We start from the raw sequence: 26,416 nt of genomic DNA on the forward strand, positions 1-26,416 counted from the left end.
CTGGGTGACATTTAAGTGAAACTTATTACGGGTGAAAATCTTCAAGGTAAGTTACGAACAACAAAAGCGCAATTGTTTGTTTGATATTTTCTGTAGATGCTATGACAGAGAAATTTCCTAAGAAGGGCCCAAATCTGGGGCCGAAATGTCGACACAAATTTGATGTTTCTACTGATCTGCATTTCCAAGATTCCTACTTATAGATTAGCAGGTTGTTTCAGTTGGTGGGAAATAGTACATAGCACATAAATCAGGGCATCGTAACTATACTTTGAAACTGCAATATTACGAACTGAATTGACATCATCGACGAGTGGCTATCGATTAATAAAATATAATTTTATTTTTCCTGCCTCTTCACTGTACCCAATTGAATTTGGCAGACTTGACACCGAGAGTTCACGAGTCTCGTTTCTGCTTTGTTGCATTTATTCTCGCCATTTTCAAACTTCCATAACTGTAGGTCATAGATCTACCGTCAGCCAACAGCTTATTAAGACCACGCCAGCTGTAGCAGTACATTGCTCATTACAATGGTTAATCTTGAAACGCAATGATATTTTCTTATTACCATCGTCTATAACAGTTATTTCTAGTGTCAGTGGATAGAGGCTATCGTAATGTTTCAAAAAGACTGTTGAAAAAAATTGTGTTGCACACGATTCTTTACATAAGAAGGGTATGTCACGCGTTTTTTCACGAAGCACGAAATCGAGGTCAGGGTCCCGTAATGTCAGATTTGTTTGCGACAATGCACGTGCGCCGTATACAAAAGACCACTTATGACTTCTAGGACTTCAAAGTCGTATTTTCTGTATTCCGCGCATGCACATTCGTAGATTCGCTCTACCGTCATAACGGGTACTTCATGTATGGAAAACACGCATGAAAAAACGTGGTAAACATGCTCGTGTTATATAAAGGAGATTACTGCCGTGGTGAAGGAATCTCAACAGATTCTAAGAAGATTTATTGAAAGAAAAGTACATTCTTGTCGAGCATAAACTGCTGTGGAGTAATCTATTTACAAGACACGACTGTATTTCGGACCGCGAGAAACGCTCTTATCAACCTACAAAAAATGTTATCCAAAATTTTGTCTGAAGACATAAACATATGAAAATCTCACGTAGGCTGGGCTACTAAAATATCGCAGAAAGTCGTAATTGAGTACGAGATCTCCAAAATGGTTTCTGAATGTATTTTTTCAATTGAGTTTCGCCGAGACACAGCTTGGCTTTTAGGATATTTGATTGCCAGATCAACAGAGCCAGGTAAAGAAATTCTTCGAAATATGCTTTTATTCACGCCCATGTGCTATTTTTTGGCCAGTTTTTTAGAGTAATGATTTCAATCTGACTGCAATTTCCGATATATTATAGTGTACACTGAGATAAGTATGAAAACTTTCATTCCAGCTGTTAGCAATGCATTTGTAGTCTTACCGATTACGAGAAACACATAAGGCCAAAAAAAATAATTTTCGTTTTTCGAGTGAAAACATAAACATTTCAGTGTTTTACTGAAATTTTTAGAGTGGTATGAATATAAGACCATAATTAAATCTGTATGAATTTTCTACGGACATAGAATATGTTTAGAAAATTCGAGTTTTGTGTGTTACGTGCTTAGTCCTACTTCACATTTCTCAACAATCTTGTTTCGACTTTTATTCCTCCTATCTAAGAGCCTCATCATTTTATTAGATGCGACAATCTCTCGCACATCCTGTGCACACCTTACTATCTCCTCTCAATTCCAGAACATGGATTTTGCGCTCTACTTTTTGGACTCACTTACACTTCGTTCTAATAATTCCAAAATACTTTGACTTTACTTTTTACAAAATACACTTCTGCCTTACAATTCAAACCAAACACGTCATCACCAATTCGAAGTATATAATAAATACAAAACCGGTATTCCACTAATCAGTTTACAACTTCATTTAAATCCTAATTCTCAACTTCCCGGTTATTCTTGTGTATAAAAGCGGACAACGATCCGAATAGACAATCTCAAGATTCTTATAGCTCGAATATTTACACTAATTCAGACGCTGATGGTGATCCCATTTTTGATCCACTTGAAAAATTTCGGGATGTCCTATTATATGTGTATTTTTTCTCGTACAACAAATTAGGACTAAAATTTTCTAACTGTTTTTTTGTGTATGTTCAAAAAATTTGATGTCTCTGAAATATTTACACTGATATTATGTCTCTATAGATATCCTACTCAAAAAATTTTAGTGCAAATTTTGGAACAATTTACTATTGATATTCTTTAATGTCTTCAGAAAATTCAAGAACCCTAGAATCTTTTTACCTATTGAACCATGGTCTCATTATCATTCCATTGTTACGGTATCTTTGTTTTAGATCGATGCGTTTTTATTATAACCCTGCGTCTAACCCGCTTCGATCTCATCGTATGTAGGGTGATCGTATGTAGGTATATTCCGGATATACTATCCTGCGACGATGAAGTAGAGGAAAAAGGTAAACCAAAAGGGAGATATTTTTGAAGTCTATTCATTAAAATAGAGATAATGTAGGTGAGTCGATTTGGGAAGGATTAAATGCACATGGAAGAGTTCGGGGGAAAAAAAATGTTTGTAGCAGTAGGCAGAAAAACTAGAGATAAATTTTGAGATTTTTTATCACCAAAATTATTATTCAATTCAAATCTTTGTATTTTATCTGAAAGTATATGTATTTAAGTGCTTGTACAATATTTTTTATGGGAACTTATTCCCTGGAATCGTAGAACGGTGCCTACCGAGCTCCCGAAGCCAAAGTTCCCGCGCGACTCGAGCCAGGCGGCCAAGGGGAAGAGTGGGCGGGACTTAAGTCTATGCCCCTCGCGTGCTATGGCCCCCCAGTCTGCACTCCGATGGGACCAGGCCATTTGAACGTTCTGAAGTTCTGACGTGCGAGGAATATAACTGGAAGGCCGTATGAGTTTCGCGTGGTTGATAAGATTAGGATACGTTTATCCAAGGAGAGGTTGACACGTATACATATTATTTGAAATATTTATTGCTTATTCAAATAATGATAAGTTACAGAAATCATTGAATAATCTTCGTGTTTTCAAAAGATCTATTGCATAACTCGTTGCAGTAAAGTGAAAAATATTTCAAGAGGAATTACCCGAAACAGCAGTGAGCTAATTCATGACTAAATAGTATTTATTTCAGCTTATATGACGTGTTTTTTTTAATTTTCAACTGATGCTCTCGCTCTCGCTAGCTCTCGCAAGAAGGTTAACAGCGCTTACCGCTCCACATCCAAGAAACGAAGGACCCGACTCCCTCGTGCTTCATGCTCGCCATTACTCCTCGCAACGATTACTTTTCTTTTTTTTTTTTTTTGTTTAAAAACTCGAACACGAATCTACCTCGCAACACATTCACCTTAGTTGGTCGCCAGAACTCGAGTGATCTCGGATGGTCGCAACGCCGATCTCGTCACGCTAATTTTTCGTGACGTCATCACCCTAAGAATGCGCAACAATCGATCGGTCATCGATTTTGGGGATTGCGCAACTTGCCGCGCACCTGTCGTCTCTACGCGGCGCAGAACTTAAGGCTAGATCGCGATGTCGTTTCCCGCGCAGCTCTACGGAGTCCTGGGGTTGGGCGGGGTGGTGCTCCCTCGTCGCCAGCTGGTATCTCGCGGTTGCCTTGGTTGGGTGTAGGCGGGGGGAGCGGGGAGGCTGCGGCTCGCCGGCCGCCAGCGGGAATCGCGTCCGCCTTGGATTCCCGCGCTGCAGGGATCTGCGTTGCCTTCCCCTCCGCAGCCTCGGTGTCCTTCCCGCGAGATCTCCGTGGTTTCGCCTTGCCTCGAAAGATGTTCGGCGTCGGAGTTGGTCGCTGGAGGGTAGCCGGTGCACTCAAAAAAAAAATAAAAAAAACAAAAGCCTGAAATATCTTGGTCGCAATGCGCTATTTTGTCCCTGTCGAAGCTCGGGTGCGTGACTCCAGTTCTGGCGCTCTCTAGGATTATTTCGCGACTCGATTTTCTAGACCCTGATTCCGAGATCTCGCCCAGGGTTCAGGGAGTCTCTTGCAACGGGCAGGCCTAACCGAACTGCCACGTTACAATACATATTACACAAACCCAGCCGACTAGGTGGGAAGCTTTTTTTATTAGTTGTGATATTAGATTTATTCAGCGCTAAAAATTGGTCGATTCTTTTGTATTCTCAAACCTATATTATTCATAAAATACAGAACGCCAAAATAGACTTTCAAAACTTTTTGTAGTTGAAGATTTAAGAAGCTAATCCGATCCTTGCAGACTTGGATCGATTCTAGAAAAAATCGATTAGTAAAGTATCAATACAAAAGATCTATTTTCTCGACCCGAAAGATGGATTCTTGATTGGATCGATCTAGAATCGCGCATCCCTACTAAATACATTGCCATCCATGACCCAGATCTCACCACCTGGAGGTTGCTGCGATGAAGAGACCCACCCTATCCCGTCCCAACCTCACAACTATGCCAGAAAAAATTAAAAGTGTTACATACATCGATAGATATTGAACAGAAAATTAGTAAATCAAAAAAATTGAGGTAGACATGCAGGAGTATATTAGAAATTGATAGATAACGGGTATTGAAAAATCAGCAAAATCTATGGTACAAAACATAATCAAAAGTAATGGCGCATCAATAAATAAAATACATTCGATCGCGTGGAATACCATACTTTTCGCTTGCCGTTATGACGTTTCTTTGGTATAACAAGTAATTATTATAGAAATAAAATGAATCTTCGAAATAAACTGTTTCAATGAATATTATGGAATGAAAGATGCAAACATTCAGCAAACGAATATGAAAGATCATTATTCAGAAATTCATTCATTTCTGAACTTGAAAACATAATGTGAAAACACGTTGTATCCGTGCAAATCCCGATCAACAAAACTTTCTTCGTCCTATAACCTACTATTGCTGCTACACCCGAAAGAGAATCATATTTTGTACGGTAAGATCGTTTTGCCCAAGACCCATCCGCAACAACCGCTACGCAAGGGTACCCGTCTTCGTCAACGTCACCTGCCTCACGGACCAATCTCGCCTCTTCCTTCCCAGCCTTTATCATCTCTTCCCGAGCAATATCATGATAGGCATCACTGATAATTTCGTGAAATTTATTCCATGTTTTCTTAGCCATGCAAGGCATATCTATAGCAGCGCTAATTTCTTTGAGTTCAGAAAAACCACCACCTGTGGACACAATTCCTGAAACTACGGCTGAGTTTAAAGATGAGGAATCTGATTTACGGTCTTCTGAGTCTATTGATTCGATCTTATTACAAAATTTACATTTGAAGGTGATGGTTGAAATGAATCCTGTTCGGCTTTCGGATATAGGTTCCATGTTAGCAAACGTACAATCATAAGGTAGATGAAAAGCTAATTTTTTGATACTGCTCAGGAAGTGATTTATATCCACTATTCTTCTGCCGGCCAACTCGAATGGAGGACTTGTTTCGATCTTGGATTGATCCACTATCCCTTCAAATTGCAATTCATGGTCTTCTACCACATTACTGTCGATTGTGGTTGAAACTTACGGACGTGCTTGTACCTACAACTGTCGTCTCCTTATTGGCTGCCGTTATAGGAATCGGAGAGTTGGGTATTATATATCGACTTCGACGAATTCTGTTGGAGATCTGACCTCGTCAAACTCGATAACATTATCTGTTATCGTGTCTTCGGTTGGCGTGTCTTCCGCGACCAATTCTTCGTCGATCATTTGGCTCGCAGTAATCCTACATTGACCATATATTATGTAACCGATTGACAAGTATGTACAAAATATTGGAGCCGGTCTGATTTGAGTCCTGACCCCCAGGTGGGTGTTGATTCAGATAAATGTTTTACTTCTATTTTCAAATTTTTCTTCAGAAATGTTCGAAAAATGTAGGTTATTTGAGCTTCGTAAAACCTATTTTTTAGTTAATCGCGGGGCATATGATAGTAATATTTCTCAATAGAAAATGTTTCATTTTTTCTCGTAATTGTAGTATACATAGGAATAATTAAATTTTATCCATCCGCCACTTGCGAGTCAAATTTACGATATTTCAGGCAGAAATATATTGCTATTGGAGAATAAAACAGTATCACGCCTGCTCGAAAAGGACAGGAATAGCTCATTGAATTTTTTTTTCCAATTCACAAAACTTATAAAGCTGAATCAGTGCTGGAGTCAAGTCTCAGGTTTCATGGAGCTGAATAATTGGCTCATTTCGAAACGTGAATGTAGCATACCGGACGTGGTTGGCATTGAAACTTTACGCTGCAACAATGTCTTCGATAGCACGTCATGTTTTCAATTCATTAGTGTATTGTGCATTGACCTTGGCAAGTAGATGTCAAATATTACAATCAAATAGTCAGTTAGGTAGATCAGTGTGCGGTAAAAGTCATCAGTAAGCTTGTAATCGTGAGTGGACGAAAGATGGAAAATGATTTTCCGAAGAATAAGTTGACAAAACACACATTGAGAAAGGGACGGTAATTAAATAATTTGAAGAGATTGTTAGGCACATACGGTGTTCTGAATTAATAAAACGTGCATGTTAGTTATTCGGTCTGAAAATGAAAACAATGGAGTCTATGTAAGCAAACTTGATGCCATTCTATTCACCTCAACCTCTCCCGCTCATAAGCCGCCAAATTTTTCCAACCCTGGCCCTTTTTCTTACTTTTCCGTAACACTTTCCTTATCTTAGTCATATCGTGCAAGTTTTCTCGCAACTCTTAAGTTCGATTTTATTGCTCTTAGTCCTAAATTAAAGGTGAAGGATGTATTTGTGTCGTGTATTTCGTAGAATTGTGAAAAAAAAATTCCTTCTTGTTTTACTACAACGGGAACTTTGCTCACATTCAGTGCTGTTTTTTAGGACTCTGAAAAAAAATTTTGAAACTTGGAAAAATACACGACACAGATTGCTCCTTCGCTTTCAAAATGCTTCTAATAGAAGTTCGATATCTTTATAAATGACGGAGAAAACTTACATCGCGTGAACGTCTGCAAGCAGCAGTTCCGCCGGGAGTAGGCAACGTCCCCGAGCGTTTACGGAGATTACTAATAGATGCTGCGTAATGTTCGTCTTGTGACTCCTTCGTCGACACCTGCTCGTACGGAATTAGAGTCACAGCACCTTACTGACTGGCTAGTTGCCTATCGTTGAGGACCCTCTTACGAAGGCACGTGCAGGATGTTTCCTGGCCAAAATTCTACGGCTGAAGAACGACACTCAGTGTTGCGAAATCGATTTTAGTCGGCCTAAACTTTCAGCTTCTTAGAATATTCAAATTTAATGATCATATTCACGATCCAATGTTCCAAACATATTTTGGAAGGGACTTTGACAGATTTTACTTTCCAATTTTCAATATTTCCGTGTTAAAATACCTAAAACCTTGACAAAAACGCATATTATGCAACGAGGATGAAGTACGAAGTTATTTACAGTAATTTTCCTTGCGATTAGTAGTATCCAAGATTAACGACGAGGACGTTGAAGGAAATGTAGCTCCGTTTTCTATTTATTTGTTTTCTGTTTTTAATAATAATTTTTGTTTTCTTTTCCAATTTTTATTTTTTTTTCAACTTTTTTCGCGCTATTTATTACCGTTACTTCGGTTTTTTTTTCATTTTTGTTTTGTTCTTTTCCTCTCTTGATTTATAATATCTCCTGGGATTTTTAATTGTTTTATGCAATTAGTTTTTCATTCTTACATATCAATTTTCAATTATTGTCACAATTAGTTTTTCACTCTTACAATTGATATATCAATTTTCAATTATTGTCATTGTAATCATCCGGCTCATCATTTTGATTAACCACCTCAGGTTGCTTCAGTAAAATTAAAACATCTACAGATATAGAACCACTTTTTCTGCGAGAGGTTCGTCTTATTGTCAGAGATGTGATGTATGGATCAGATGAAGCAAGTAATCTCTTGAATAAAGCTTCATTCGTTGCCAGTCGCGAACATTTTCTCGTGTTGTGCACTCTGAAGTATCGGCAATCTTTATTTCGGGATTCTTGAGCTTCTTCAGAGAGCATCTCAAGTGGAAGAATGGCTGTGGATACAATCATCTCACTATGATCCAATAGCTTATGTACAGTTAGAGGTATTGGATACCAATTGTGAACCTTTCTGTACAGATCTACAGTTTCTTTGCAATATTCGCCTAATTTACTGGAATCGATTTCAAAACCGGAGTTAATGGCTCGTAATAGAGTAGAAAATCGGATGATGAGATCTTCGTCAATATCGGTAATTTGACTGGTAACTACTGGGTTCTCGAAAAATCTACGAGCTGTGTTGCCGTTATTTGAGTTCCCACTTCTTTGCTTTGTTATATCTACAATTAGTTCTGGTCGCTCTCGGAGTTGATCGTGAATGATATTTTTCTATTTTTCTAATTCAACTTTATCGATTCCCGTGATCCGCCATTTTTTCCGCGTGATTCTATACGCAATGTGAATCATGCATTCGAAACATCGTATCAAGCAATGAAGTGAGGAGATACTAAATGACAGCACAGATTCATCCACATGATGTTGGGATGGGTGAAGCTGTTTCACATCCTCAGGTGTTGCTTTGCAAATGTAACACATCATGCTGGAGGTGCCCGTCAACGCATCCATACCTTTCCATCAATCATGGTTTGATATTCACTGTGATTTCTAATGGTTTTTTTACTTACAGTGGAGACAATTGTCTCATCTGCGAAGTTATGTACTCGTGTTCAGTGTTGAAACGGCAGCAGTTTCTAAAAGAAACTGAAGACGCAAAGGTCTACAATATCTTACGGAAGGTGGGCGAGGATTACTCCACAATACGGATATATTTCCACTTGGAGACACATTTCTTAGCTGTAATGAAAGGAGCCATGTCGCGGAAAGATTGTAACCTGATACTTCTAGACCATAAGATGTGTTTTGCTTGTATTGGGATTGTCCAGATGAACTATCAAAACCCCATTTTACAATTAGTTCGAGTGTTCTCAGGAATGTACTCGATGCAATCAAAACTGTCCCAGGTGTTTGATGCAAACGAGAAGCAGTGTGATTTAAAAGAGACTGTAGAGATACTTCTGCAGAATTATCAGTTATTTCAATTCCTTCAGGATAGCACGGCTTCTTTGCACCCATTAGTCGATTGTAGCTTGGATACACACTTTCCAGCTCCTTTGCTTGCTCACAAATTAAATTATACTGGGACGCCGTAGAAGTCATAGCCAAAAGTGCTCCCGCTTGAAATGGATTCTGCAAGTGACCTTCTGTTTTCTATTGTTGAATGATTGACCCATACCAAATTTTAGCCTTCTAACTCTATTTTGCTCGAAGTTATTGCAAACAAAGCGATTTTAAGTCTTTTCGCGTTAAATCCGCCATTTTAACTCCAAAAATTATGAAGAAAATCACAAATCTAGCAAACATCTATACACGCGTCAACGATTTTTTTCAGATTTTTCGATATCAAACTCGAGCGTCTAAAAATTGTTGTTGAACATTTAGATTGCTGATTTCCGGTGGATTCTAGCAAGTGACCACCTTTTCTTTTCGACAGCTTCAACGTCTGGCTTTGTGTAATTTTCTGAAATTTTTTCAGACTTTTCCTAAAGACGCGTCATCGTTAAAAAATTAATAACCGATATTCTTCGTTCTTTTATGGACACGACCTCAAGATGATTCTTTCCATATACAGAAATAACGCCGGAAACTGTAATGTGTAATCAGTTTGGAAGAACTAAAGTGCATAGTTTCCGAGATATCGACCAAAAAAGTTTTTTCGAGATTGCGCCTGAAGCTCCACCTTAATCTAACAGCATTTTGTGTTTTTATACTCAGTAAGTGACCCCAAACATTATTAAAAAAAAATATTGAATCGGCAATTTAGTGCGAGGTTGAGCCCAAAAACGTCTATTTTTACTGGCCTAATACTTTCGACGGTGATATCAACCACTGGACTGGTAGTAATTAAGAATTGATCCAGCGTCTGACCGGGAAGTCTGCGGGACGAGAGATTGGGAATGCACTTCTCGCGTGACGCTGTACGCTGTCTACGCAGCATCCGGGAAAGTGGGCGGCTGAGTGCTTCGGAATGAGTAGTCACTCAACAATTTGAAAGATTTTAGTGTGCTCCTCGCACAATCGTGTACACGCGCTGTCGAAGTGGTTCAATCGGTTTAGATGAACGGTAAATGCTGGCCCAGGTACAAAAAGACTTGCGCATCAGATGGTCGGTAGATCAGGTTATCGGGAAAATGATTTGCAGTTATCAGAAATGATGTTGATCCCTCGATGGTTAGGATCGTTGTCGTACCTTGTTTGTTTGCGCCGAAGCACGAAATACAGAGTTTACAAAGAAAGAATTAGTACTTGTAGTATCCTGCGTAATTTGGATCTGATTCGTTTGGGGTATCCTACCGGGACGTGTACTCTCAAATGTGTACTTTTTCACACAAAAAAACCTGAGAACAATTTATTTTATAGGCCTTCGCATGAACGGAATTAAATTTTTTTGTGAATTCCTGAAGATCTACCTCAAAGTGGAATCGATATCCGGAAAGATCAGTTTTTTTTAATTTAAAAATTTACTAACAATAATTCACATTTTCCTGTCAACGGAAAGTATCAACAATTCGGAAATAAAGGCTCAATTCAAAAACTTAATCAAGACAAAAATGTTTCTCGTAAATCATATGGCCTAGAAGCCGAAAAATTGGAGGGTTTTCACATCTTAGTGCAGACTGTAACGTATCCAATTTGTAACTGTATCGAAATTTTCACGCTGAAAAGCTGGCCAAAAGTTGGTGGATCCACCCATTTAGTCTACCACATTCCGACTTTTCGGAACGTAACAAGTTTATACCTTGCGGAATACGTCTTTCAGTATTGTATATGTATTTGTGTCACACTTACGAAATGTCGTAACAGAAAATTTCAATGTAAGAAGAAAATTTATATTTAGAGCATGTTTCTTAAGAACTATGTCATAGATAAAATCTTGAACGAAATAATATACGTTCAAACGTATTGTTCATTGAAGCAGAATAGAGGTGAATCTCTGCAAAGTGCCTAGTCCTGACCGCGTTTATATAATATTTGCGGCGCTACCTCCGTCAACAACTCGACTACCTTATAATTTTTCATGCACGGTAGCATAGAAAATAGATTTGTGCCATAGGTGCTTATCGGGACTTCTTGATTCGTGTAAGTTGGTATTCACCTTCGGCTCGTGCGGCATTTAATCCTCGGCAAGAAATCACGATTTCATGTCCACTTGGCACGAAAATAACTAACGTGTTCAATGACGGTTGATGTTGATTGTGACTAAAATTAAGCGCCGTTGTGTAAAACTTTTTACGCTTATTCTGCAACATGAGATTCAGTGTTGCAAATTTGACTGTGCGCAGCCCATAAATTACAACCATTCGATAGCGAACTAGTTTTGCTTGTTTTGGAGACTTGGAGTCATGCTCATGAACTAAAACTTATCTCTCTATCTAATAAAAGAGTTCTGAACAAATGAAAAAGAAGTAGCAACAGGTGAAAAAGGTTGTAATAACAATAGTATAAAAAAATTATAATAACAATAGTATACGCATGAAGTTGGCGGTGGAGTGAGATGTCGAAAACAAAACAAAAAGCATCTAGCAAACAAAACTTCCTTTGGCAGCTGTCATCGGCTGTTTATGACAGTCTTTGACAAATATCTTTATAGGTATCTGTTTCTGACACGCAAAAAATAAACATGCAAACGAGAATTATCAAGAATGATTCCCGACGGGAATTGTCTTTTTTGCGCGCTGGCGTATTGTGTATACGGCACTCAAGATCGACACGCAGAGGTGAGACTGAGTATCGTTTCAAATATATCATACTGGCAAACATGTCAGCAGAAGTAATGAAACAGAACTCGAGGAGAGTTATATAAGAGAAGAAATAGGTTTTTTCGGATCCTGTAAATCCTTGATCCGGTTAACCACTAAGTAAGGGCCTTCGCAGTTTCTTTGTAGTTTCGGACATCGTCCTTTCTGTCTTCGAGGTTGAAAGAGCCAGACAGAATCTCCGGGATTAAATTTTATATCCCTGGTTCGAATATCATAACGAGTTTTTAATTTGTCTCAAGTCATAGAAATTCTACTTATAGCAAAGCTATGAATTTCTTCTACTATGGGGAAAATAATAACTATAGCAAAATAAGTCGCCAAATGCAATTGGGGATGCATGGCATCGGGGGTTTTGTACATGTGAGTGGATTCGTTTACGAAAACAATCTGAGCAGACCTGCATAGGGAGCCAATAGCAATGTCGGGTTGATCGGAAACAACCGATCAACAGGTGCAGATCAGTCATCAAATCAGCATAAATAAATTCACCTGTCTAACAGACACTGTTTAAGGAAATAGTGAGGCGCGAAACGCCGAACAACGAGGCGCGTAACGCCGAGGTGGGGTTGGCGCGCGAAGCGCGCAGGGGCGAAGCCCCTGGTTTTCAAAAAACTCGGAATGATTTGCCATTTTTCAATTATTAAAAGTGTTTGTAATACTCAGCTCACTTCAACTTATACCAAAGCTTATAATTGACAGTGTCAAAAAATAGTTCAGTAAATTTCGGACTGTGATACAAGTGATTCTGCGCCATTGTTTTCAAAAAGATAGTTGAATTTATTCTTATCGCGAACATACCTAGAGTCAGAATGATTTGATACGTACTTTTATACATACAAAACTTTTTTCTCTAAAGTACAATTTGGCCATTCTATGAATAGTTTTAGTTGAGTTACAAATTGTTCTTCACAGATGCACATGATAACTGTACCGATTCTTTCCAGGTAACAAAAGTATGTGGTCAACAAGGGCTCTGGGAAGCTCTGATTTATTTGCAGACATCCGCTCTAAGTGATTTTACAGCACCAATTCACCAGCTCATGCCAGTTCTCCAAATGGCACTTGCCAATGCCAGAACACAGAAGTTATCACCGGATAAAATAAGATTAGGCAATGCCATTTTAGTATATGCCAGTTGCTGCCTTGCAGGCCGTGGATTTCCTAGAGGCAATCTACCAGAAGGTGTAACTCAGAGAGCCAAAGCTGATGTCTTGCGCGCTCTTTTGTCGCAGCATTCAAGTTCAGCGAGTGACGCTGAAAGGCAGTACCCGTATATCAGAACCTTACTTGAATTTGATGCCAAAGGTTTTCTAGATGTGATAACAATTGCATTTCAAGAACCAGAATTCATGTCTGAAATGGGTTTGCGGCAGCGTCAGAGATTGATTGACATTTTACTGAACATAGTTCTGCCCACCACACCTCTAAGTCCTGATAATTATGATTACTTGACTGATGAACAAAGAGCAGCAGTTTTAAATTTTATATCCAATGAAGTGGCTGAAAGCTCGGTAACATTAGAAGCCGGTGCGTTGAACAGGATGGTAGAAATGTTATCGACTGGTACAAACAACAGTGAAGACATGTCAAGAGACATTGAAGTTGAAAAAGAAAATGCAATCCTGCAACTTTTACACTCAAAGAAGTTGACAAATATATCTGATAACTGCCTACTCAATCTTGCACATAATGCTAACTTGTAAGTACCTATTTATAGTTGACACTAATCTTTCGTTACAGAGTATCTTTCAATCAAAAATAAGTTGAATCTGATTTCTTGAATCCATTTCAACCTCGCCAAATGCATGTAGAATCAATCTCAATTTCAGAATCCAACTTGTCTAGTTTAGTTAATGAAATCAATCTCAAAGTCAAGCATAATGTGAAGCTCTTGCAGACTGCTTTTCAGTTGCCATTAAAATATAGTTGACATCATTTTGATTGCATTCACTTATTACATAGATACTTTTACCCAATTTTTGAAAAATAACACCACAGATGCGCTAAGTAAATTTTACTCATTGTCAGTCGCACACTGAGCTAGTTCTGGCCACTAGTTTTAGCCTAACGAGTGAGTAGTAACTGATATTTTTTTATGCAAGGGGTGCCAAAAATAGTTGAACCTCTGAAAAACTTTTAAACGGATACAGATATCGAAATCAATTTCCCAGGGAATGTACTTAACCATAAAATATATATTTCGGTATGGTGGGTGATTTTCTCCCACGTCTTTATATAATGACAACTGGGTTGAAGGACAGTCCGTTTGTAAAGTTTATTCGTGCAGAATATGCTCACCGAATTCGAGTTTAATCGATGTCGCATATCCAAAATGACAGCCAAGCAAAAAAATTAATCATGGCAATTAACCAATCTCGTTTGTCCAAAATCACTAACTGAGATGGACGGGTATACAGAAAGACGGTCATAGGTGGATGTTCAATTATGGCATTTCCGTGAGGGTATAAAATTGCGAGTTCCATTTGTTTAAATTGTTCCTCTGTGACACTTTTCTTGCTAATGTCAACTCTTCTCAGCAAGTGATCATCACAGATCATGTACAATTGAAAGGGTTATTTTTTTTTTAAATTTGATCAGTCAGCAGAAATACCAATTTAATTAGAAATACCAATTTAACGAGTTGATTTTGTTGTTTTTTTTGTCCACTTTTCTGTTTACGCTTGAGTTTTAAAATTCTTGCGACGAGAAGAAATCGTTGGATTCAATTTACGTGACTTCAAAATTAGGTTCATTTTTCTTCGTTCCTTTGATTATTTCGATTCAGTGATCGGAAGTGTTCACAGTTTCAAGCTTTTTACGCTATTTTTCAATGACACCGAAATTTCTGTCGCAGCTATTGTACTATGACCGAACAAAAAACTTTTGCTCGATTAAATCGATTTCACTAGAGGTCAAGTAATGCTTTAACATAAACCTCATTTTTATGTTACAATTTCACCTCCCTTTTGATTCATGTGCTTCTCTACCGGCAACATTTACTGACGAGACGTGCACATACGGCAATTGTTTCTGCGGCAGCTAACTTTTCTGCCTAGTTGATTCCGTTAGAAATTAATAATTTCAGCCCGTAACGCGTCGCTGGTTATCCGTAACATATCAAGAGACGCGAAAATGTCTCGCACCAAGTATATAAAAAAAATTACGCTAACACGGTGAAAATGTTGTCACATGTTTCTCCTCCTTCACGATTCCCGGCGACATTTGACAATTTTATGTAGAACGTATGTAGAATGCATGTATGTGTATGAACTCTCACTTAAGCTCTATATCAATATAATTAGTAAACGTAGAGCCGAAATATACCATTGTTGTTTTTTTCCAATATTATACATTTCCAACATCGTCGAAATTAGTTTGATCAAGAAGCGTCTTCACATTCAGATCTTTCTTTTTCAGACCATAGATATATGACATACGCTTGATGTGTACAGATATAGAATCAGTGATAAATGCGGTTGTCCATCTCGCTATATTTAACCCGTTGTATAAGCTTTTTCTATGAGTAAAGATGACATAGAAGGTCACTCGACTCGTGAGTTTTAATCATCTTACCGGGTTATCAGCAGTTAATCTCAGAGAGAATCAAAATCCGTTTACAAAAAGAGGTGATCTATTGCATGCGCCCGGTAGTAGTGACGGCAATATGTCGACAATACCGTCGGTGGTATGTGACGTCGGAGTGACAAAATCCGAAAAATTCCAAAAGTTAGTCACTGGAGTTCGTTGACGATAATACAACTAGACGCACAGTCAGTAGTTTTGGGTCGCCGAATACCGATTAAGCATTGAAATGCACTGAACAACTCTGTTGAATCGCTCGTTTCAAATAACTGGGATTAATTCGTAATAGGAACCTATGGCCACTTACCTTTTGGAATGCTGGACTCCGCTGGGTGTTGCTCTGCTGAGATGTTGCGCTGTTGCGATGATCCCGCGAGCGGAAACAGAGTTTTGAGTGTAAATAATCATTAAAAAATTACTGTAAATAAATTTTCAAGTATTTAGTCCCTCGATAAACCGTTTACAAATACTGGATACTGGATAATTATTTAAAAGTTTGGCTGGAGAGATTGCTAGCTGGTTGACCATAACCAATGTTCTGAACAAAATGGAGTATTCCAAGTGCGTGACGAAGAATACTTATTCAGAATTTCTATGGTGGCTTTTGAACTCGTAGCGTTGTATGCAAATGGTAAAGTACCGAAAAACTAGGTAAAGTCAAGAGTCTACAGGTGGTACTTGAGACACGAGCTAAGAAAGCGTTATACAAAATTGATGTTTTATAACTGGTGACAAAGGAATTTTAAATGCAAGAAAGTAAAATGATTATGCCACGAGACTGAATCGAGAACAAGATGTAAAGATTAGGGGCACGAGCAGAGACAGCGTTTCGACGCGTGGTGGCCTTATTTATAGAAACCGATAGCCATATTCTTCTAATCCCTTCCTCTGGTTTTTTGTAGTACACTACGCTTCTTTCGTTGAGTTCAATAACTAAAGCTAGAACAGATTGATGCAGATGCATATTGAGTTTGGATGATTCGTATTGTGTTGTATTCGTCTTATTTTGTAGCGAAGCCTTTCTCGAGGCTGCTAGCTTCAGTATGTTTTAAGTCTGGAATATTCTTACTATTTTACTTAGGTGTAATTGAATATTTGTATGTTTTATCAACTAACTGGAAATACAATGACTTATGTATCGGATATAATGATTGCTTAAATCAATTCCAAAATCGCATTATTTCAATTTTTACAAGGGCAGTTTATTTATAATTCTCATCGGATTTTATATTGCTATCTGGCTAAAAGAATTAGGTGTTAAGTAGTGAATGTTTCTTTCTTACAATCAGTATTATTCATTGGAATTATTATCCTTGGGAGATTTCTGAGGATCATTCTAGTGAGTTGGTTGCTGGCTATACAGCATTGCCACGTATGCAATTTAGGTCATTTCCTTCAAAACCTTACTGGCTTTGTAAAGAGTTTATGTTTTGCACATTGTTATGTTTCATTTTCAAAATTAGTATAGATGCTATTGGCTTAAAGGGTTTAATAGTTCATGCTAGATGATTTGTATTCACGGTATCGAAGGTTCCGTAGTCACTGGTTTTATGGATTGTTGCAGCAATGCGTTTAGCTCTGTATTGTATCGATTATATATCTATTGTATTATAGTCTTATCTGTTTCTAAAGCTATATGGTGTAGCTTATATGTTGCCTATAATGCATCTCTAAACTACGCGTTCACGAATGGCATTCTCAAGTGTTATATACTGGTTGAATATAACGAGTGCTAGTCAATTATAGTAAATGACAATATTATAGTTTTGGGTAGTGCGTAGATCTCGTAATATGGTTTTACACTCGGATTAATGATTCTTGTTGTTATATACTAACTAGGGGCATTTTGGATAGTTAAGCGGTTCTTCGAATGATCTGGTTTTTTTTGTGCAATTGGTATTTTTTTATTTTATTGTGAAATTACGAACAAAATTGGTTTCCAAAAGGCAACCTCAAACATTATACCGAAAATTCATGTTGGTATGGTGGCAGAGTTGTCCCGTAAAAACTTGAAAAGAAAATCCACTTGAGACCTATTTGAAGATAGAGATTTCACAACTTCAAAATATAATTATAAGAATAATTCAAGAAACAAAATTATTACATTGGATTGAATTTTTGGCATAAGAATGAACATGAAAGCTCATTATAATATGGGCTGAAAAATTTCTATTCAGAGGAATATTATAATGAGATATTATGTTCATTCTTAGGTCAGAAATGGAATCCATTGCGTTTTTTTGCCATGTACTTTCATACAAAAAATTGTAAAGCTCATCTCAGACATCGACGTAGAATCTTGATCGAGATGTCATGGAATGCCCAATCTTTTAGTATATTATGCTGGTTTAAATTTATGAGATTAGTCAATAAATCGTGGCATCTCATTTATGAATTGTTGTATGTAAAGTTTTCGAAAGTGCAGTTTAACCTCAAAATCAGTGTCAATTGCGGTGTGCTTTATTTATATTGCTTTCTATATACCTAGCTGTACTAATCAAGCTTTTGGTAAGCATATTCTGCTCAAAGGGAGTTTTCAAATGACTTCCCTTGTCATTTAAGATTTTCGCTCTTCCCCTAGATCCACCCATAGTGTGCCCGGAAATTGCCCACCCTAGATGGTTATTTAGACATTCCGATATTTTTGGGTTAGGCTGTATAATACCTCGACATTACAAAATCGAATCTGTAATATCTTATCGATGCTACTGGACAAAACAGCGGCATTTTGAAGATGGGGATGCACCGCCTTAGCATGAAATCAACTTTATTGCATTGAACAGCAACTTTATTATTCTGAATATGTACTCTTTCAAATAAATAATACAGCCTGGATCATGTTAGCGCTTACCGTGGCATTTGCCAACTGTTGTTCGTGTATATTTGTCAATTAATACCATACGTACTATTTTTTTTTCCTCTTTTCTTAGCAGTATTAATGTAGCCTTGACTTAAAAAGGAGGACACGAACTCGGGGTGATCAGTTTGCTTCATTCAATTTTATGAGACTTGTCCTTTTTTCTGACCAATAGGCAATGGTTAGCGAAAAATCACGTAATTAACCTTCATCGTATCAGTATTTTGTACGCATTTACCATTATCTAAATGTAAGCGGTAATTTCCAACTTGGGCCGCACCTGTTACTATCAATCAGTAGATCTTCTGGAACGTGTTTTCCAAAAATATCCGTTTTTTTTTCTTTTTTTTTTGATATACACAAAAGCTGGCAGTTTATCCATGAAAAACTTATATTTTGAGAAGGGGCTGGAAATGGGATCAAGCAGAAGCTATAATTGATTTTCTGAAGCATAGGTAACATTTCTTGTTGTCGCGTGGCGTAATTTCTTCACTTTGTTGACGTATCCAGTTCTAAAAATGTTCCAGTCACAACACTATTTTTCACTAGAATTGATTCATAGAATGCAAATATTTCATTAGAAGGAAGTCATTTATTTCAAATGTAGTGTAACTGCTATCCCAGCCGTAAAAAAGGTGATTTCCAAAGGTCTAAACCACATCTTGTGATATCAACAGACATTTTGTATAACACTTAGAATCTTTTTAGGTCGACAAAAACCAATCAAATGATTAGAAAATTCTGTTTTAGTGTTCTATTCATTCAAGTGGTCCTGGAATGCAAAAAATAGAGTACATTGACGTGCTTATTGCATCATTAGTTTTGAAGCTAAATGCAGTTGGTAATAATTCGCAAATTGTTTTTTAAATAACAACTAAATTTCGCACAAATCCATCCTAAACAGCATCGATATGACAAAATTGAACTTCGTAATGTTAACATAACCAAGTTTTGAAAAAAATAGATATTTCGTAGCTTCAGACTATTTATCAGTCATGTGGCAAACTCTCAAGTGTAAAAGCTTAAATGTAGCAGAGTATATCGATTTTGCAACTGTGACCCTCAGAAACTAGTTCTAAAGTGGCCAAATTTTGTTTTAATGTTTCATCACTTTAACGTTTACGAACTTTAACCTTGCCCAGTATAAACTTCTAACAACATGTTGAGAATTCAAAAGGCTTATCTTTAAATTGTGAAGTATATGCAAAGATTTCAAAATAATCCATCAATACCAATAAAAGGAAAATTTCTTCGGCTATGTTAAAACAAGTTGTAGATCTTTTACTGAAAACCAGTCTGCTTAATGTCTTGAGAATTGAAGCTTCAATTGCTCCTTACTGAATTTTGCCTGTCAAATTGAATAAAAAGTATCATTAGTTTAAACTCAGTTCATGAAGCCCCGAAAAGTTGCGGAAACCTATCTTTAGTTCAATTATTTAAAATTCAGATTTTTGGAATAAGCATTATCAATCAATATTGGACTGATAGCTGTATCTGATTTTTAATTTGGGCATATTGTATATTTTCAAGTTTGCGAGTTGCTGAAACCATTTACTGCGGGCAAGAAGACTGGATATCAGTTTGCCGATGTATGCTGACAGACAAGTCACGTCGTTATGAAGTATGGGAATGGCTGGACTGTTTGCCATTAGACTCACTGCAAGCAGTTGTTACCGCACATGCTGCTGAGTTGGTGACAGTTGATGCGGCTCGAACAGCAGTGCTCATAAGTAATCGAATGCCAAACAGTTTAGATAACATTCTTCAAAAAATGAATGAAGATCCGAAGTTAGAGTACGCTTTGCTCGGAGCCTTGTATCAATTAATTCAGTATGGAGAAGAGGATATAAAAATGGAATTAACCACAGAAATACTTGAAAAGTACTTGAAATTAATGTGTAATTTAGAACCGGAGCGTGTAAGTATTTCAAAAGTAATTAGCAATTTATGTTTAAAAAAATGTTCCCTCTATCCTTTGGCATTTATCGACTTCATGGGTATATTTTAAATTGAACAAAATGTGTTCTTTGAAGATCATGTATATATATAGTATAGATTCGTGAACACAAATTCATTTATATGAAAGAGATTTGTCAGGGAAGGTCAGTTAAGAAACAAAATGCCCAATTGCATTTTATTGTGATTAAGCGACGTTTCGGCGGGCCCTGCCTGCCTTCATCAGGCTGCTTTATTTCATTGAAGAAACAAAAAACAGAAACAAAATAAAATAAACAAAAAATATATAAAAATATATCCAAGCACTAACTATGTCGGTACTAATCTTACGGCGGTTCCACCGCTTGCCTAATTGGATTTATGTTAATATTGCACATGCATTTTGTGCTAAAAATAGTACAGTATGCCTGGACGTGGCGGAAATTATGAGTCACGTGAAATAAATGCCAAATATTGTTGAGAAAATTAAATTTACAATTATGCTTAATGTTAAACTTACTTAATAGAGACATTCTTAGACTTGAGATGTTATAGATTAGGCAATCGAGAAGGAAGTGATCTTTCATGTCACAGTTAAAGATGGCTGACCATTTACAATCTTTGATTATAGTAGTATGTTACAAATTATATGTTGAATTTATAAGTGGGAATTTAGTTTGAATTTGAAAATTACATTTAACTTTAAATGATATCAGAATAAAGATGGCTTAAATATTGAATGTCCGTTCTCTTATTGACAGTACTGTTTTTAGAGATTTGAATCATTTCTTACATTAATCGGTTTATGACAATGGTCTTCTTTGTCAATAATTCTGACATCAACAAAATAAAATGTGTGCCTATCAGGATAACCGTTATTCACCAATGTGTCTGAAATTGATTTTAACACAGTTAACAAACGTTCAGATGTAGATGGTTTAAGTAATGTATATGCTTCTCTTTTCTAAATTAAGAGATATTTTGTACCACTTCGAAAACTCGCGCCAGAACTAATCGATTGTAAGGTATCGTCCATTCGACAAATTTCATGTATCACTCTTTCAAATATTGGCACTTCTCCGCTAAGCATCTAACCAACAACAACTCAAGCGCAAATGGAAGTCATATTTTCGTAAATTTTACAAAATATCTTTTGATATTCTTGATTTAATAATAGCTTCAATATCGAATATATCGTATAACTTAAATGCACTTGATTTTTTGTCAAAAATGTTCGTACTTTGTACTATAAGCCGGAATGCTATAACTACCTTGTTGTAAATACAACGTTGAATATTTATTTTCCTCAAGTTAATAATAACTTTACACATTGTTATATATTGTTCCCACTAAAGAAAAAATTTAATATGAAAATTGCAAGTGTATAATTTTTGATTTACGAGCTCTGAAGAAGGTAGATCTTTGCCTCGACCGAAACGTTAGCAAAATAAATAAATAATTGATCGTTCACACCTATGAGGTTTCTCCTTTCTTTCTCTATTAAGTAAGTTTAACATTTAGCATAATTGTAAATTTAATTTTCGCAACAATGTTTGGCATTTATTTCACGTAACTCATAATTTCCGCCACGACCAGGCATAGATACATTATTTTTAGCATAAAATGTATGTGCAATATTAACATAACCTCAATTAAGCACGCGGTTGAACCGCCGTAAGATTAGTAACGAAATAGTTAGTGCTTGAATATATTTTTATATATTTTTAGATCATCTTATTTTGTTTCTGTTTTTTGTTTCTTCTATGAAAAAAAGAAGCCTGATGATGGTAGGCAGGGCCCGCCGAAACGTTGCTTAATCACAGTAAAGTGCAATTGGGCATTTTGTTTCTTAACTGATCTTCCTCGACGAATCTCTTACATTAAGGTCATGTAGTACTCCTTCCTTTATCCACGAAGCAACCTCACTCTTTTTCTTCCTATATTAAATAAACAAACGAACGAAAAGGGTTCAAATTTCGACAGTCAATCGTTCCTTTGTAGCGAAATTCACGAAAATTACTCACATCCCGAAAAACGTCAGAAAAATGTATGGTTTGTTGACACGCGTTACTATTTCCACATTTCCCGCATTTCAGGGGCCAGAAAATGCATAGCTGAAATACTTTGCGCACTTCCGGAAAGATTCAGGAATAAAATGAGCCATCGTGAGACTGTTTTCATGCAATATCGAGGTCGCTAGACAAGAATTATAGTCCAGGAAATATAATCCAAAGAGGGCCATTTCGCGTCATTTTCTTGGGGCCAGCTGATTTTTTTGACGTGGAAAGTAAAAATGGTGTACATGAACATGTATCTTCCCGGTCTCTGAAATCGCGTGGAAACATTGTTTAAACAACGATCGAAACTAGGATTTTAACGTTTCGTGCGTATATATTTTTTCCTTTCGATTATACAGAACAAAAGTTCTATCCTTTTTTTTCGACTTTGAAAGGTCTACAAAATTATACATCGCGAGTTGAAAAATATTGATTAGATCAAAATTTATTGGCAAAAAACCACTGATCACGTCGTTTTAAATACTTAATAATAATTTTTTTTTTTAATTTATTACGTTAAGAGTAAATATACATCTTTTAGCAAGAGGTGCCAAGGGCAATACATAAAGTTTAACAGGAATAACTAGCAGTTAAATAGATTAAAGCATTAAACCAGAAAGAGCAGAAAAGGTATGTTACATATAAATGAGAGTTGACTGTTGACGGTGAGTGGAACGTTGTGTTGGAGGTCTTAGGACAAGTTTTAGTGTTGTAGGGACCAGTTACGAAGCAGGATACATTTTCTTGTATAATTATACACATCAAAGATGGTAGTTCGTTTGAAGCACAGAGAAGTGTGATTACGATAGTGTTAGTAGTGAGTAGCTGACTGAGATAGTGATTCCTGTATTGTGTGAAGAGCGGACATCTCATCAGAAAATGTTCAATATTATCTCGTTCATGCATGTTGCATGGTGGACACTCGTTGGCTGGATCAAGTTTGCAAGATGAGTTTGATAAAGACAGGTAGCATATAAACTTATTGGCAAGTCTCAGCTGGGCAAAGATACGCTTGATCGAGATTGAGTATCTTGCTTGAAAATAGACCGGTACATGGTCTTGTGTTGTTCTTGGGAGTACTAGTTGCGCAGAGGCAGATTGCTTGTATGACTCAAAGTCTTTATTTCTTAGGATGTCCCTGTATCTAGAGAAGATTTTATCAGTCTTGGATTCCCACAGGTCAGCGTCCAGATTATTAACTAGATCAGTTTGATCACATTCCGTTGGGAACTCTCTAAGTTGGAATGCCCAGTTTATTTTTGAGACGTGTTGTGTACCCGTCGCCAGGTTAAAGGTCCTGCGTAGGCATATTTTGACCAGAGTGGAATTTTCAGAGCGTAGTTTCTTAATGCACCAGGTGCAGAGTAGCTTCATGGCTTTCCATGCCACAGGAGTTAAATTAAACTCTAGTCTAATTGCCCAGTCGGCTGTGTTGCGTGGTAAGTGCAATAGCTTCTTGTAAAACAAGCATTGGGCAGCTTGCAGTGAGTTACGATATCGTAGTCCCCATGCAGGGAATGCGCAGAGAAGTACCGAGGCAACTAGACTTTCAAAAAGCTTATCATAGGCATCCCAAGAGTCACACCTCGCTTTGGACAAAATCGAGATGGCAAGACTTGTGACACTTTTTGCTTTGAGTAATGCTGAGCTAAGCGCTGCGAGTCCAAGGGAGGAAGCAGAGATTTTTACACCCAGAAAGTCTATCTTGTTTACTGTATCCAGGAGGATTCCGTTATAAAATCTGAAGGTTTCAGGCAGTACCTTGGGCCTTCCAGCTGCCTTATAGATCATGATGCTAGTTTTACTACGGTTCAGTTCGAGGCCTTTGTTTGTGCAGTACTCATGCAGTGTTTTTAGCTTCCTGAAGAGGTCTACTTGAGGGTGGGCAAAGATGGATATGTCATCTGCGTACAGCAGAATAATCAAATCATTTAAACCATCAATAATAATACCAATTGGTCCACGATTTCGGAAGAACTCTTCGAAGTCCCATAGAAAGAAGATGAAGAGATCAGTGCTCATTGATTCTCCTTGTGCGACTCCTTTGATTACATCAAACTTATCCGAGAGCTCGCCATTTGTTTTGACCTGAAAAGATGCTGTTTCGTACAGAGATATCAGTAAGTTAATAAATTTACTGCTCACATTTTTTTCCTGCATCTTTAACCAGAGACGAGGGTGTGGGACAAAGCCAAAAGCTCTTTTAAAATCTACCGAGATACCAAAAATTTCACACCCGTCGTTGTGCCTCAATTGTAACTGAAGCGCAGTTTGCAGAATATAAACAGCATCCGTGCAGCTTCGCCCTTTTCTAAGTCCCATTGGGATTCTGAGAGAATTTTTTCAGAGTTCATCCACCTCACGAATCTTTTCTTCAGGATCAGAGTGAATATCTTAGTCACAGCATTGACTAGGGCTGTGCCACGGTAGTTGGCTGGATCAGTTTTGTCCCCTTTTTTGACAATCATAGTCATCAGCGCATTGGCCCAGTTGCTGGGGACAGTTTCTTCTTCAAGTATTCTGTTAAATAAGACATTTAAAACATTCTTCCATGGTCCTGTGAGATTTTAGAATAACTCATTTGTGAGTAAGTCAGGCTGCTTTGGCATGTTTCAAGGAGGAGAGCACCTCTTCTAGTTCTTCATACGAGATTTCGGATTCAAGTAGATCGTCGTGAAGTGTGGGTAGTCTGAAGTATATACTGAGTCTGGGCTGGTAGATATTGGCGTAAAAAGCATTTCAACTGCTGGTTGGTATAATTGCACACCAGTTTCCCTTGAAGGTGTATTTTCTCACCGCTGCCCAGAAACTGGTCGGATTTGATAAGATGGAGAAGGCATCTTTGATATCTTGTTGATAAGATTTTTTCCTTTGAGCACAGATGTCCCTGTAGGTCTTTTTACAATTTGCCACAATTCTTTTGCTATTGGGTGAAAAGAGACTGGCCTTATAAGTACGTAGGGCCTTACGGAGATTGTAGATTGATGATGCTGGGGATTTCTTCTGTATGTAGTTGTTGCTGGTATTCATTTTTGCAATTATTTGTCCATTTAATTCTGGTGACTGGTTTGGCAGGAGGGATTGGGGTGGTATCATCGTGGTTATTCCCGAAGATGTTGAGCGAAAGACACACTGGTCTATGATCGGACAGGGTGGGTTCCATGAGAACTTCAAGGTCCAAGATATGGAGCAGACAGGTGGCATCCACCCATATCAGGTCGATAATTGATGTGCCTCTTTCATCGAATGTTGGCTGAGCTGGAGAGTCTCTTATTGATCTCCCGTTGATGAGAACAAAGTTGTTATCAGCCATGAATTAAATCAGTTTTCTGCCTCTTTCGCAGATAGTATTGTCAGTAATGCTCATGCATGTGTTGAGTGTAAGACCTTCAAATATTTCTTCACGCCAAATGTCGACATGTCCTACTTTGGCGTTCATGTCACCTCCAAGGACGAGTATATCGTAGTGCTGCTGTACTTTTAAGTGGTCCAGGGTATCCTGCAACAGATCTAGTAAGTACTGTGAATCTAGACATTTCCTGAAGTATACAGACCCGATTATCATAGTTGTATCGTCATCTTTAACCTTATTGAATATCCACCATGAGGTTTCTTCCAGAATTTTTGACGAGAGTTGGTTGTTAACAGCTGTTAGAAGACCTCCACTTGGTCTGCCCACGTCATGGTCTCTCGTAGCATTTGTACAGTACATCTGGTGGTTTGGTAGATATACGGGAGTGATTTTTTGAGAGCACCAGGTTTCACAAACTGCAATTACTTCGTGGCTTATAATAAGTGGGCGTAGAGCAAGATTAGATATTCCATGGGCGTTCCAGAAGGTAATTCTCATCGTCTTATTGCTCTTACCGGTATAATTTAATTTTTTTGCGGGGGAGAAGTAATCTCCATAGCCATGCTGATATTGCGATGACTCATTACGTTGGTATTTTTATCATGGGCGACGAGCTTGTTGTCGGTACAGCTCCATCTGTAAGCTGTGTCGTCTACCATTAGGGTATTCTGTCTTCTCGTTACTTTTTTA

General features: G+C 37.6%; 1 protein-coding gene across 1 annotated transcript in view; it reads left to right on the forward strand.

Moving 5' to 3' along the window:
• Nucleotides 1-26,416, forward strand: part of LOC124185645 (vacuolar protein sorting-associated protein 8 homolog) — a 155,952-nt gene that overhangs the window by 101,878 nt on the left and 27,658 nt on the right. Inside the window, exons 9-10 of the mRNA XM_046576603.1 lie at nt 12,888-13,642; nt 19,913-20,300. Of these exons, the coding sequence (XP_046432559.1) occupies nt 12,888-13,642; nt 19,913-20,300 (1,143 nt within the window). The remainder of the gene's footprint in view (nt 1-12,887; nt 13,643-19,912; nt 20,301-26,416) is intronic.

Source organism: Neodiprion fabricii, chromosome 1 (assembly GCF_021155785.1).
Source record: "Neodiprion fabricii isolate iyNeoFabr1 chromosome 1, iyNeoFabr1.1, whole genome shotgun sequence".
Lineage (NCBI taxonomy): Eukaryota > Metazoa > Arthropoda > Insecta > Hymenoptera > Diprionidae > Neodiprion > Neodiprion fabricii.